This window comes from Leuciscus leuciscus (assembly GCF_965113295.1).
Source record: "Leuciscus leuciscus genome assembly, chromosome: 21".
Taxonomy (NCBI): domain Eukaryota; kingdom Metazoa; phylum Chordata; class Actinopteri; order Cypriniformes; family Leuciscidae; genus Leuciscus; species Leuciscus leuciscus.
In genome coordinates this window covers 19,166,401-19,180,559 of record NC_138745.1, presented here as the reverse complement: position 1 = coordinate 19,180,559, position 14,159 = coordinate 19,166,401, and the positions used below count along the sequence as shown (strand labels likewise).

The following is a 14,159-nucleotide window of genomic DNA, read 5'->3' as shown; positions in this document are numbered from 1 at the left end:
ATAATACAAAACATATATGTTAGAAGCACCTTGGTTAAAAATAAATTCATTCTCTGAGAAAAAAAAAAAAAAAGAGGTAAAATTATGACACATCAAAGGTTTGAATTTATTGATGACTTTATTATCTCCAATAGCTAGATCTAAAGCGTTCCACAACGGTCTCATTTCCTAAAATACAGCACACCTCAAGATAATTACACTCGTTCAGACATTTTTTTACTTAAGAAATTAATACTTATATTCAGCAAAGATGCATTCAATTTATCAAAAGTGAAAGACATTTAATAATGCGACAACCTTTTTCAACATTTTAAATAAATAGTCGTCTTTGGAACTCTCTATTAATCAAACAATCCTGCAAAAATTCAACAAATTTGAACTCTTTTGAAAAAGAAAATGTTTCTTGATCACCACAACAGAATCATGTCTCAAGGCTCACGTGACACAAAGACTGAAGGAAGAATGGCTTCTGAAAATTGAGCTTTGCCAGCACAGAAATAAATTGCATTTTAAAATATTGAAAAGTTATTTAAAATAGTAATAATATTTCACAATATTACTTTTACTGTATTTTTGTATTTAAATAAATTACTGCTTTCACTGGATTACTGTTTTTACAGTATTGCAGTTTTCCAATAAATAAAGCCTTTGTGAACATAATAGACTTCTTTCAATATATATAAAAAAATCTTACTGACCCTAATATTTTGAACCGTAGTGCAAGTTATGATAAATCAGTGTGTAGGCGACAGGTTGTACTAATTGGTCGATTGTGTCCTCATGAAAAAATAAATAAAATGAGACAACTTTTGTAAAGAAACATTTTCAAGTCCTTCCACATACATATGACTCCCGTTACACTTCCAAGGGCAAGAATAATGCCTTGGCTACTTTTGAGCTGAAGGGCACAGTTATTACTAGACGTATGATGCATTGCTCATCTGTAGCCTTTAACCTACAGAGATATTGTGCAGTCCCTTGTGGAGCTGTAATTCTTGTCTTCCTGGTACCACACAGTGCAGATGGCAAATGTCATTGATCATCACAGCAGGAATATACAGGTCAGACTCATTCATTCCAGCAGAAAGAGCTCTAGGTCTTATACAAGGAAACTCTCACTCATAGAAATATGATGTACCTCTAACCTTATGTACTTTCCTACTTTAAAAGGTTCATCACCAATGTCAACATCCATTAGGATCTTGAGGAGTTTTGCATTAACAAATGGAACCTTCATGAAGTGGAACTTTGAAACCTACTCAAGTAACTAAAAGAGCAGAGAAAACAGGAAGGATAAATAGTGTGTTCACGTCGCTACAGAAGAGTGATTCAGATGAGCAAAATGAAAAGCTTTCATGGGTTCTGTTTTGGGTTATTCATAGGATCTTAGCTTCAAATGTAAATAGATTGACAATGTAGCAAAATAATGAAATTCATACAATGAAAGATGGATCAAAAGGAAAGGAATACTTCAAATGTAATTTCAGTTTGGGGCGGTCACAGTGAGACTAACAGGGTTGGGTGTTGTGGGAAGCCCCAGGCTGATGAAGAAGGGGCAGGGCTTCATTTGTCTTAGAAGCAGGAGAATTGCCCTATAAAGGGATGGTTGCATCCTTGACACGCAGCTCGATGTCTGTGAAGGAGAGATAATTCCTATCTGCCACCTGAAGACAGACAAAAAGAAAAATTACAATTATTATATTTGCTAACAACACCTAAATACATCTACTCTAAAAATCGCATAATTACAAACTATCACTCTGCTGTTTTGGCTGTGCTCACCTGTCACTTTTTATTTCCTGACCTGCATAACAAAAACCTTCATTGGAAAAGTATAAAATAATAATAAAAACTACTAAAAGTAAATATGATTATATTTTTTAAAATATGAAAATATGATTCTGAACAGTGTCAATTAGGTTTTTTGTTCCTGGCCAGTTGCATGAACAGCCACTATGTGTCTTACATTCTTAAAAATTTGGCAACAATGGTTCCACAAAGAACCTTTAATATCCATGGAACCTTTCCATTGGATTATATTATGGAAAGAGGTTCTTTATTAAAATGGTCTTTACACTAAGAAAACAATAATTCTCTTAAAAACTGTTCACCGAAAGGTTCTTTGGGGAACCCAAAATGGTTCTTGTATGGCATCTCTGTGGAAAACCCACTTTTGGAACTTTATTTTTAAGAGTGTGTAAGAACTAGTCTGAACAACTAGCAGTTAGTCAAGGGGTAATCAGTCTTAATTATTTCTTAACACTTATTTGAACTAATTAAGTAAAGGTAACTAATAGAGAAATTATAATAAAAAAAACCACAACTATTTAATCTAACCTTTAAAACTAAATTAATTTATAAATGTTTTTTAAAAACTCCTAGGAGACAGAAATGTTTTTCTAATTTAAAAATAATATTTTAACTCATAGCTTATTTTTAAGAGAACACATTATACAACTTCACCCCCACAAAAGGAAGAAAGAAGCATGGACTAGTTACTTGAAGGATAATTTAGCATCCTCTAACAAAGGCTTACATACTTTCTGGTGTATGACAACCTCTAGTGGACAAACCTGAATGTTACACTTAATTAAAGCTATTTACACAAAAAAAGTGCAAAAAATATAAACATCTTCACATTATTCTCTGTTCTTGTTCTCTTTCCTGATGTGAATCACTCACCAGTGCTTTAGACATGAGGGATTGCTGCCGTGGACGACACACTGACACAGAGATGAATATGAGGGTAGCAACAATCACTGCAGCGCAGGGCAAAATGAAGAGAAGACTCACAGCTGAGGGGGAAAATATATTTACATGTGAGATTGAATGTAGAACAGAAAAATAACAAACAATATATGCAGTAAATGGGACTGGACGGCCGAGTCACAGCCTATTCAGCCAACAGCAAAATCAATAGTGATAACACTTGTATACAGCAAATAGTCAAATAAACAAGAAGCTAATATTTTGTAACTTACATTTTAGACACAATATTGCCAGTTACGTTGTATGTGCTGTACTAAGTTCTAAACAAAGTTAAAGAATTTGAAACAGTCAATATGTTTCCAACCAACAAAAGTGTTTCATTATTGAATAAATGGGTTTTTTGAACAAAGGTCATGTTTGTAAATGAGAAGTGGTTCTCAAACAGTTTACCTGGATAAATAAAGGTTAAATAAAAAAATAAAAAACCTTCATCTGATCGATTTTTGAAGGCAGCGTAGATGTATCCTTCGCTGCCTTTGATGTCCCACAACACCAGTTGATTAATGATTCAATGATCCAATCACTACTGGAGGTTCATTCACTGACTTGTGACTACAATACCACCTGACCTCTGCAGATCCATTGGCTACATCTGAAAACTTAAGCAGCTGACATTTGGGCAAATTCCAAAAAGAAAGTGATCATCCCTATGTCTTACTCCCTTTGAAGGAGGGCAGAGCCCTTGAATTGGGGACTTTGGAGCGAGCACGGCACTTGCGTGCCATTATGTAGCCGTTTGGAACGCACTTGGGGAAGGGAGCAATGAAAGACAATAAAATGTCCTCATTATCTTAACCTGGGATGTTCCCATGACAACGCAGCTTGGTGTCCATCAGCTGTTCTCAAGACAGAAATGTCTTATTATTGCTGCCGCACATATGTCCTGAACCGAAACGCTCTTAAATAGTGCCCATGAGGTAACCATACCTCTGGTAGAATGAGCCCTTAGCCCTTCCGGACCAGAGGACAGAGACCCATGCTATTATAACCCAATATAATACACAGACAGGGCACAAGCAATGAAGCCGCTCATCTTTTGATGAGGAAAAAGGCTGCGGATGGAAAGCCAGTAAATCCACCTGTTTACAGGGGAGAGCTGACTCGCTTACTTTAGGCACAAACGCTGGATTAGTTGTAAGAATCACCCTCGAATAATCCATAGCAAACCGCATGCAGGAGTTATGAACCGACAAAGCATACATTTCACTAACCCGCTTTGTGGTCAAAAGAGCCAATAATAAAGCAGTCTTTAGCAAAAGGAGCTTTAAATCAATACTATCTATAGGTTTAAAAGGGGGTTGAGATTGTGCATTAAGGACCACAGACAGGTTCCATAGCAGAATCAATGGCTTTGAAACCCTTTGCAAACGCCGCGCACCTCTCATAAACCTACATACGAGGGGGTGTTGACCTATGTTATTTCTGTCAATCCACACATGACACGCAGAAATTGCGGCAAGATAAACCCTCATCCAAAAGTTCCAGAGAACAGAGAAAAGGGACGATGTGCCTGTGTGCGCACCATCGCTCAAACACATTCCATTTCCAATCATATGCAGGGTACGCTGAGGCCGCTCTCGCATTCTGAATAGTCTCAATCGCCTTCACAGGCAAACCCGTAACACTCCATAATCTCCCCGCGGGCTGGAAAGAAGAAGTCCCTGCACAGCGGGAGAGGCCAGGGCTGGTCGCATAGGAGTTGAATTCTCCGTACTATCTCCGTCAGCCACAACTTCGGTTCGGGGAGATTAGTGTGACTGAGTGACTGCATTTCCTTTCTCTTTTTAGTGTTGGTACGATCAGACTATGGAGGAAACAGTAGTGCGTTTGGCTACGTGTGCGCCAGAGCATCCACACCCATTGGTGCACTGTCTCTCGCCAGAGAGAAGAATAGAGGGCAATGAACATTTTCATGCAAGGCGGAGAGATCTACGGCAGCTCAGCCGAACCACTCCCACAACTGGCTCACTACCTGAGGGTGGAGAGTCCACTCCGTACAGGGGGTTTCCCCTTGACAAGAGATCCACCCCCACATTCATTATTCCCAGGACATGCATTGACCGTAATGAATGAAAATGCTTCATGCCCCACACAATCAGCTTTCGTGCCAGACTGAGAAGCTGAGAAGAACATGTGCCTCCCTGGCGATTTATGTATGCCACCGCCGTTGTGTTCTGATCAAAATGTGGTGGTTCCTTAGGAACTGCACAAAATATTTCAATTCCAGAAACACAATTAACAATTCTAGGAAGTTTATGTGTGCGTTCTCTAGCAAGACAGGCCCTTTCTTTCCCTTTCGCTATTCTGCCCTCGCACACTGCACCTCAACCTGTGAGTGACACATCCGTTGTAACCACCTTCCTCAGAGAAACTGACCCCAACAGAGTCCCCGAGTCAAGAAACGCGTGATCCCTCCAGTGACAGAGAGCGGGCATGCAGAGTGGCGTCACTATCACTTTGCGGTTGAGCTGGAGTTTTGGACACAAGTGCTGCACCATTGTCCAGTGGTGAAACTCTCTCATTCACAACAGTCCCAGTGGAATAACCAAGACAGTGGAGGCCATCAGTCCTAGCAGACATAAACGTAGTCTGAATGGGATCTTCTTCCCTTTCTGAAAAAGGGATAAACAGTCGCGAATTGACCTGATGTGCCCCTCTAACAGAAACGCTTGAAACAGGTCTGAGTTAAGTCGGAGTCCCAGGTAGATTATCTCTTGAGTGGGCACCAAGAAGCTCTTCGTCCCGTTTATTTTGAACCCTAAGTTCTCTACAAGAGACACAAGCATTTTTGTGTCTCTCTCTCTCTCTCTCTCTCTCTCTCTCTCTCTCTCTGCCTGCTGCCATGATGGAGCGCACAGCAGTAGATTGTCTAAATATGCTGACACTTCTCAGGAGTGTGAGCACTGCTTCCACACACTTGCTGAACACCCTCGGGGCAAATGACAGCCCGAAGGGAACTTTCAAAACTTCATAGGCTGTGCCCCGATAGGCAAACCTGAGGAATTTTCTGTGTGCCAGGTAGATTGCCTATATGAAAATATGCATCCTTCACATCCTTGCAGTCGTAAGCCAGTCTTTGGGACAAATAAATTGTGATAACATCTTTAACGTCAACATTTTGAACTTGTATTTTCTGAGGTGTTTGTTGAGGTTCCATAAATCCAGAATGGGCTGGAGACCCCCTCCTCTTTTGGGAATGACAAAGTAACGGGAGTAAAATGATGGCTGTCCTCTGGCGGCACAATGCAAATTGCTCATTTGCTCAATAAAGAGGCTATTTCTTCCTATAAAATATGAAGTGACTCCCCCTTCTGCTGCTGACATTAACACACTGTTGGTTTGAAAAGTAGTCGTTTTACAGCAACTGCAGACAATAACCCCATTTTATTGTGGATAAAACCCAAGGGTGTATTGTACATGCACGGCAACTCTCCACATGAGCAGTGAGCGGTCCGCTGCAGCTCTCGCTCACTGATTTTTAAAAAATTATGATTATAACATTTATTTAAATATCTTCTAACTGTCACTTTTAAATGGAGTGCAATGCTGAGTAATTGAGGTGTAATGCCGTTGTACTCCGGGCGACAAGTTCGAGTCCTGGCTTGAGGACCTTTTGTGATCTGATAAATAAATGTTTAATTATCTTCTAATTAAAACAATAATACCAATGCGGCTTTGATTTGCACTCGTTTCATTCATAGTGTTTACTCTCACTCATTGACTTCACACTCATTACTGCATAGAGATTTTAGATGTTTATGTAGGCTATAATATCGAGCTAGTGCTATCCCCTGGCTCACCCGTTATCCAGTAAACAAGAGGAGTGACTGTGTCAGCCTCAGCTAAAAAAACTTACATTTACACACAAACTGACCAGCAATTGCAACTTTCAGATGCAATCTTTTTTTTTTTAGCTCAATTGTGACATAATGGAAAACACAAGGTTGTGGGACATCAAAGGCAGCGAAGGATACATCTATGCAGCCTTCAAAAATCGATCAGATGAAGGTATCTCAGGAGACAAGAAGTGAAGCTAACATTGGATACGGATTGCAGTCTCTGGACTTGGAATGCAATCTCTGAAGGCAGAATTTTTACGTTTTCGGACACAGCCATTGTGGCATTAATAGTGTTGCACTTAGAAACACATAATTCTGAGTCCGAGGACGTGAAAAGCTCAGAGTAGAACATCATGGGTTGTCATCTCCTAATAATGGTAATTATGACATGGCGTGAATGCAGCATGTCTTAACGATGCAATGCCACCATGAAATCAAAATTGTTTTTTTGTTTTGTTTTTTAGAATAGAATATTGCAGTGGTCAAGTTCTACGAGGAAGTGATTGCGTTTTACATGTCAGAATCTCGTAATTACGGTTATTCCAACATAGCATGAACGCACCTAAATCCCCACAACTGATACATAAAGTGACAGTCTGTCTGGAATATGCAAACACAGATAAGCTTAGTGACACAAACAGTAAAAAGTCCCAGTGTTGCTGGAATGCTGCTCGACCAATCAGATTCGATTTCTGGAACAAAGATGTTGTTTCTATGTTGTTTTAGAGCTAATTAATGCATGCCACTTTAAAAGGATAGTTCACCCTAAAAATAATTTACTCACCCTGGTGTTGTTCTATTACTGTATGCCCTTTGTTCTTTTATGGACCACAAAAATTTAAATATAACTGTCCATATTATGACAGTGAAAAGAGGCTAGCCTCAAGCTAGAGAGAGATTTCTAGGCATTTACTAAACCTTATCGTATACCCCCAGAACACTTGGAATATAAGGCATGTGTCGCATGGGATCATTCTGTGATACTTTTGCTTCTTTTTTTAAAAAAAATATTGGTGCTGGTCGCTATTCGCAGGACAAAAAATGATCCTTTTGTGGTCGATAAAAGAAAGAAGAGCATACGGCATTAGAACAACACCAGGGAGAGTAAATGATTACTTAATTTTCAGGCTATCATTTTCATTTTCAACAAGTTAAAAAGTCATAAAGCTTTCTTTAAAACATGAATGTCATTGTGTTGTAATATTGGGTAATTCAGACTTCTCTATGCTGAAGATGAATGAATCATGAATGGACAATAAGTGGCCTGAAGGTATATGCTGGAGACCATGCTGTTGTGCGTCAAATGTGGTCAGTCACAGTATCTGGATGCAAACTGATTTTTAATGGGTCATGCTCATTCACGTGGCTAAGCTTTCCATGTATTAAAAGGGACAGTTCACCCAAAATAAAAAATTCTGTCATCATTATGTTTGATAGTGTCTCTGGTCCTCATTCACTTTCACTGAATGCAAAGGAAAAGCTTGGACATTATGCTAAATCATATTGTGTTCCACAAGTCACAGAGGTTTGGAACGACATAAGGGTAAGAAAATGATAACAGAATTTTCATTTGTGCCACAATGTTCCAATTATGCCACTCTATAAACAAGGATTTCCACTTATAGGAATTATTCACTACTTATAGTTTCCAGTTGATTAAAAAAAATGTTGTAGAGAATTGTACTATACTTACGGCTGCTCTGGACATAGATGTCGTAGGATGTCTGGAGGTTGCTGATATTATTCCTCACACTCAGGTCTAAGCAATATGTTCCTACTGATGTGAAGGTGTAGTTCAGATTGAATATGTTCCCGTAGAGCCTGACTAAATTGCAGGAAGCTGGACTAGGAGTTTGGCAGTCAGACAAAACTCTCCAGCACATCCAAACAGGAGGACTACACACATCACATGTGATAGAAAAGAAATAATGGAATTTTTTAAAGGATTATTTTAGAATTAAAACACTATATGAAGAAATCAATTGACTTTCCAAATATATTTTTTTTAAACTTTGTTGAAGTACATGTTTACCTTCCTCCAACAAGAAAGGACAGACTGCTGCTTTCGTCCACGTTATAAATTAAAGGTCCTCTCAATTCAATGCTCCTTACGGCATCTGAAAAACAAAAGAATCTTTGACATGTTAACACCACTGGTAATATATAAATAGTCAAATCAGAACATTGATGATAAGCGATAATGACTATGCGCCCACCTAACACAGTCAAATCTACAGAGTACAGCCCAGTCATTCTGGAATGTTGGGGGTTATTGGTTCCAATGCTCAATTTAAACGTGTAGTTCCCTGGTAAGGTGTAGTAATACTTCAGAAAAGGTGCCGAGCCTTTACGCACTTCCCTAAAAAACAAAGACAACTGTAAAGAAAACCATTTTATAGTTCAAATATATATTTATTGAAATGGATGATCAAATAAAAATTACCCATTGCCCAAGTCCCATGTGTATATAAATGTGACAGAGTGCAGGTTATGTCTCGGGTCAGACAGCTCAAATGAAACCATGGTGGGTATGCAAGATGCCAGCTTCCCACTATCCCGCAAGTATGTTGAATTCCCTTCCATTTGATGAAAAATGATCTTTCCTCTGACATTTCCTATGGTGAAATAGAAACTATGTATCATCAAAACCTACACCAGTGACAACCAAGTCAAAATGGATAAGAGGACTAGTCAGCTTACCAGATAACTGATGGGATAACTCGTCTGGTATCCCAAAAGCAAGAGAGGAAATCAGCGAGAGAAAAGTGTGAACCAGAACACTCCGGATCCTGATGGAAATCAGTTCACAGTTTGAAATAAACATTCAACATAAAACTAAATGATTAGATAACAAACTGAGAGAAATATATGTTTATATCTATTATTTAGAACTATATTTACCAGTTCATGTGGCCTCCAAATCTGTGCAGCTTGTGACTTGTGAGAGTAGACTGAGACTTTCAAGCTTTTATGTCTTTCCGGCTGTTTGGTAAAGGCTTGAAATCATATTCGCGTGTTGAATCCTTATGCTTATTTGAATAATGATGTGCGTTGTGCTGCCAAAGAGAACATAATTCATGCAGAAACGTGACGAATTCACAAGCCCATTTCTCTGGATGGATTTCTAGAGAACGTGCAAAAGTCTCTATATTATCCCAAATCTTTAATATTATGTAGGCTAGTGACAGCCTAGGCCGAGTCACACCTTTCACTATGTATTTCTCAGGTAGGCCACTCTAAATATAGTAGGCTACAACACAAACGTCCACAAAGCGGCGCTGTAAAAACTGAAATGTTTATCACAGATTCTACCTGTCACAGAAATGAGCTTAAATTACTCAAATATCAAGATTTTAAGAGTTTTTGTTTTTGCTCAATCCACAAACGAAAACTGACAGTCTGCATAATATAGGCTAGGCCAAAATAATAGACCTAATGATAAAGACTTTTTTTTTACAAGGCTATTACATTATTTCGCCTTTGACTTAACAACTTTACGACTATTAGCCTAATGTAGGCTATTGTATTTTTTTTTTCTTTAAAAAAAAATCCGTACTTTGGAAATGAAGTGTGTAGGCTAATTGTAAAAGTGTAAGTGTGTGTGTGTGTAAAAAATAAAATGCTCAAAACAATATACAAAAGCAACAAGCAACAACAATGAGAAACAAAAATGAAACCGAAAAAAAGGATAGATAATTAGACATTTCTGTTTGAGCTTAGAAATATATGACGTCACGGATCCCACCTTTCCACGTGTGGCATGAGGTCGCGCGGAAAGGTTTCATCCTCCTTCGATACATCAGTGCAGTATCGTGTTCTCCTCAAGAGCGCCCGAGCGCTCTGTTCTCTTCTCTGCCGCTTCACACGCGTTAACAGGTGGGACGAAAACACAGATTTACGATTTGAACGGGGAAAGTTAAAACAAACACATTGTCACCAAGGACGTTTGAGGAATACCTGCTAAAATGTATCGAGCTCCGGAGGAGGTGAACAAACTCACCGAGAGCACATATAAGGTAAAAGTCGCTTTAAACTGCGTGTATGTATCGTATTTGTCACGGACCACCTGTTATTAAACCCAGTAGGCTACATACAGCCTCTTGAAAGTTGTGTTGCTAAGTTAAATAATGAAGTGCTATTTTATGGCACTCTTACATTTTTTGTCATCAAGGTACGTCTAAGTTGTGCAATGAGTCATGAGTGCATTTTAAAGTGCTTCAGTTGGGTTTCTGGGTTGAGTTAAGAAACCTGTTTGTGCTGGACTGTTTCTGTTATTGCATACTTGACTGTTCATTGTTTTGCCAAGGGTGTGTTCCTGGGAATGAGCAGAGGAACTGACTAGAATTACATTACAGAAGGGCATTTCAATAGAGACCTAGAGGAGGGCCCTTGAGATAGGCAGGACTTTGATCTCACAGGCAATATAATTATAAGTCAATGTTTAAACAATGCTATATTTAACTACAGTAGAGGTATTTTTAGAAAGTAAAGTTACTGTAAATCTCTTTTTATTGCATGGACAATAAAATGTGGTTAACATTGAATGGGAAAAATTTGTCTTTGAAATGTGGAAAAAGGGATAGTGCAAATGAAAATACCATTTATATACCATCATCATGTTCCAAACCTTTAACCCCACTGACTTCTATCGAGAAAAAAAAGAAAGAACCCCCCCCCCAGACATTTTTAAAAATGTCTGCCCAGTTGTAGGCACATTCATTTGAGTCAGTTTTTGAAGATCTTAAGTTTCATTCAGCAGCAAGCTGTTTTCCATGTAACTTTGAAACATGAGCTTTGTTCTGCTCTCCCAGAATGTGATGGAGCAGTTCAACCCAGGACTGCGGAATCTGGTTAACCTGGGAAAGAGCTATGAGAAATCAGTGACAGGTAATCACATCACTTAATTTACATAAAAATAAATATGCACCATACTTAGGCATTTCTGCTCAAATAAACTCAATATTTCTCAAAAAATTGTTGTGATCATACACGCAGCTTGGATTTCAGTTCCTTTTAATCAATATGAGTTATTCACTCTCCTGCAGCAATGACCTTTGCTGGAAAGGCATATTTCGATGCAGTCTCAAAGATTGGGGAAAATGCTGCCGTATCGCCGGTTTCTAGGGAGCTGGGTGAGTATTACTCTTTAAATCATCACCCAGAGGTCCTAATCTGGTCTTCGCCTCAATGGATGTGCTATGTGCTCAGAGCGGCTTAACATTTCCTTGTAGATGATTCATTGCACTCAACATGTCTTTGAATATCCAATGGCAGTTATTTCCTCATTTTGTCAAAAGGCAGTTCTACGTTTGCATCTGCTTTAAGCCGCAGACAGGTTTGGTTCTTGTTGACTTTTTGTGACTCAGCATCAGTTTAATTCATATTGTCTGGAAATAATGACAGAGCTTTACTGTGATTCATAAATTACCATCTGTTTCATGCCAAGTTTTCATACTCACCACCACTGCAGGTTTGGGGTTTTTTGTGCAAATTACAAAGATTAATGGCTTTGCCTTCACATTCATCTTTTAATTTAATAAAAAAATTGTACACAATGTCCTTATTGCAAATACATTTTTAGGGATGCACGATATATCGGCCACCATATCGGTATCTGCCGATATATGTTCGGTATGTTTTCATTTTATCGTTATCGGCTCACAGGTATATTAAAGCTGATAAATAATGGATTAGCCTATTTCCTTCAGCTGACACCCTTCAGATGCTCACTGTTCACCATGGTGGTTTTGTATTGCTTGAAGTATGATTGGAATCACAAGAAGTTGTGGTGTAGTGTTGGGTTGGCCGGGACCACGAGCAGCTCTGTCTTCGCAAGGTTAAGTTGAAGGTGGTGGTCCTTCATCCAGCCAGAAATGTCTGTCAGGCAGGCTGAGATGCGAGCAGTTACCGTCGGATCATCAGACTGGAATGAGAGGTAGAGTTGTGTGTCATCAGCGTAGCAGTGATAGGAAAAGACATGTTTCTGAATCACAGATCCTAGTGATGTCATGTAGATGGAGAAGAGAACTGGTCCAGGCACTGAGCCCTGAGGCACCCCAGTAGCTAGATGTTGGGTCTTAGATACCTCACCCCTCCACGACACGCTAAAGGGACCTACCTGAGAGGTAAGACTTGAACCATTGGAGTGCGGTTCTCTAGATGCCCTTTGTCTTTAGGATTGACAGGAGGATCTGGTGGTTAACTGTGTCAAAGGCACTCTTTACACTCTTCGGTCTTCACATGATGAGGGCTTCACACAAGGGCTGCAGCGACCGTACAGTTTAAGTATAAGTACAGTTAACGTGCAGCGCAAGTCTGTCATATAGGCTACATACAATTATAATGAGAACATCATTATAATTGTGTGCTTGGGACATGGATTTTAACGGTGAGACTTTTGTTTTTGTAATCAGGCTCTCAAATTATATAAAAACTTGAATTTACATTTATTGGCCAATATATCGGTTATCGGCTTTCAAAAATAAAGACGTATCGGCCAAATTTTTTATATCTGTGCATCCCTAACTTTTCTACTTACTGTAAATGAGGTTTTGCTCTTCAGTGGTGTGTGCTTTTGTGAATGACTGAGCTCCTTTGGCTTTGTCATTCCTTGTTCTTGCTGGAATCCCTTTCAGACAGCTCGGATGACCACCAGACAGTGTGAATTCTCTGCACATGCCGGCAGCAAACACACAAAGCAAACAGTTACTCTTTGAGACTTTTTCTGCAAACCTTTCCGCCCCTGAACCCCTTCCAAAAAGGATCATAGCTCAAATGTTCCAAAGGAACATGCAAACTCAAAGTGCTTTCCATCTATATTAACATTTAGTGCAGTCATAAGACGATGCATCATATCAACATCTAATGCTGTAGTGATTACTGGTGCTGCCTTCTATGTCAACCTGTTCCGTATATGGAATGGATTGCTTGTGGCACCTGATTGACACAAGGACTTGATTAAGTGAGCATTGTGTCAACATCAACACACCTGCAAGAAAGTTCCAGAATAGTTCCAAATAAATGTAGGTTAACACAATTGAATTAATGACTTATTAATTAAACTTAATTAGAACTCTAGACTGCATGTCTGGGCCACACGTGCCATCAAATGAAGCTATATAGTGAATAACCATTGTAACTCTCCATTTAGTTCTTAAACATTGATCTAGGGAATTTAAACATCCAATTGAGGCTGTATGACTGGAATGTAAGAAGTGCTCAGTTTAGTCACCCTCCCTTTTTCTCTTGCTGACACTCTTCTAAAATTTAGACCATGAACATTCAACTGCAGGAGTTCTTTTGTTTTAACAAAACAAGTTCCTTAGTGTCAAGATGTTTGTCATCTTATGGTGGAATTGTGTGTGACAGACATTATCTCACTGCACAAATAGAAACCAGAATGTTTGGTAAGATCATAGTGAATTTCTAACTTGTCAAAAACTGTTTGGTTTAGGTGCTTGATGATGTGAACTTGAACATGTTTTTTTGGCTGTATTTGGTGAGAATAGGTCTATTTATCAACACCTACAGCATTGGTACTAGCGATTTGAG

General features: G+C 39.0%; 2 protein-coding genes across 3 annotated transcripts in view; one reads left to right on the top strand and one right to left on the bottom strand.

Annotated features, from left to right (window-relative positions):
• Window positions 1–109: 109 nt before the first annotated feature.
• On the bottom strand, window positions 110–10,468 carry tmem130 (transmembrane protein 130). The gene is made up of 9 exons (XM_082152867.1): window positions 10,354–10,468; window positions 9,510–9,664; window positions 9,309–9,397; window positions 9,052–9,223; window positions 8,825–8,967; window positions 8,641–8,725; window positions 8,302–8,504; window positions 2,683–2,795; window positions 110–1,664 (listed from the first exon to the last, which is right to left on the bottom strand). Exons 2-9 carry the CDS (start codon window positions 9,515–9,517, stop codon window positions 1,593–1,595), a joined length of 885 nt encoding a protein of 294 aa, XP_082008993.1. The 5' UTR covers window positions 9,518–9,664; window positions 10,354–10,468; the 3' UTR covers window positions 110–1,592.
• baiap2l1a (BAR/IMD domain containing adaptor protein 2 like 1a) overlaps window positions 10,429–14,159 on the top strand; it is a 22,078-nt gene continuing 18,347 nt past the window's right edge. For both annotated transcript variants that reach the window (XM_082152798.1, XM_082152797.1), the window contains exons 1-3: window positions 10,429–10,624; window positions 11,420–11,495; window positions 11,654–11,740. In XM_082152798.1, the coding sequence (XP_082008924.1) occupies window positions 10,574–10,624; window positions 11,420–11,495; window positions 11,654–11,740 (214 nt within the window). In that variant the 5' untranslated portion in view covers window positions 10,429–10,573. The remainder of the gene's footprint in view (window positions 10,625–11,419; window positions 11,496–11,653; window positions 11,741–14,159) is intronic.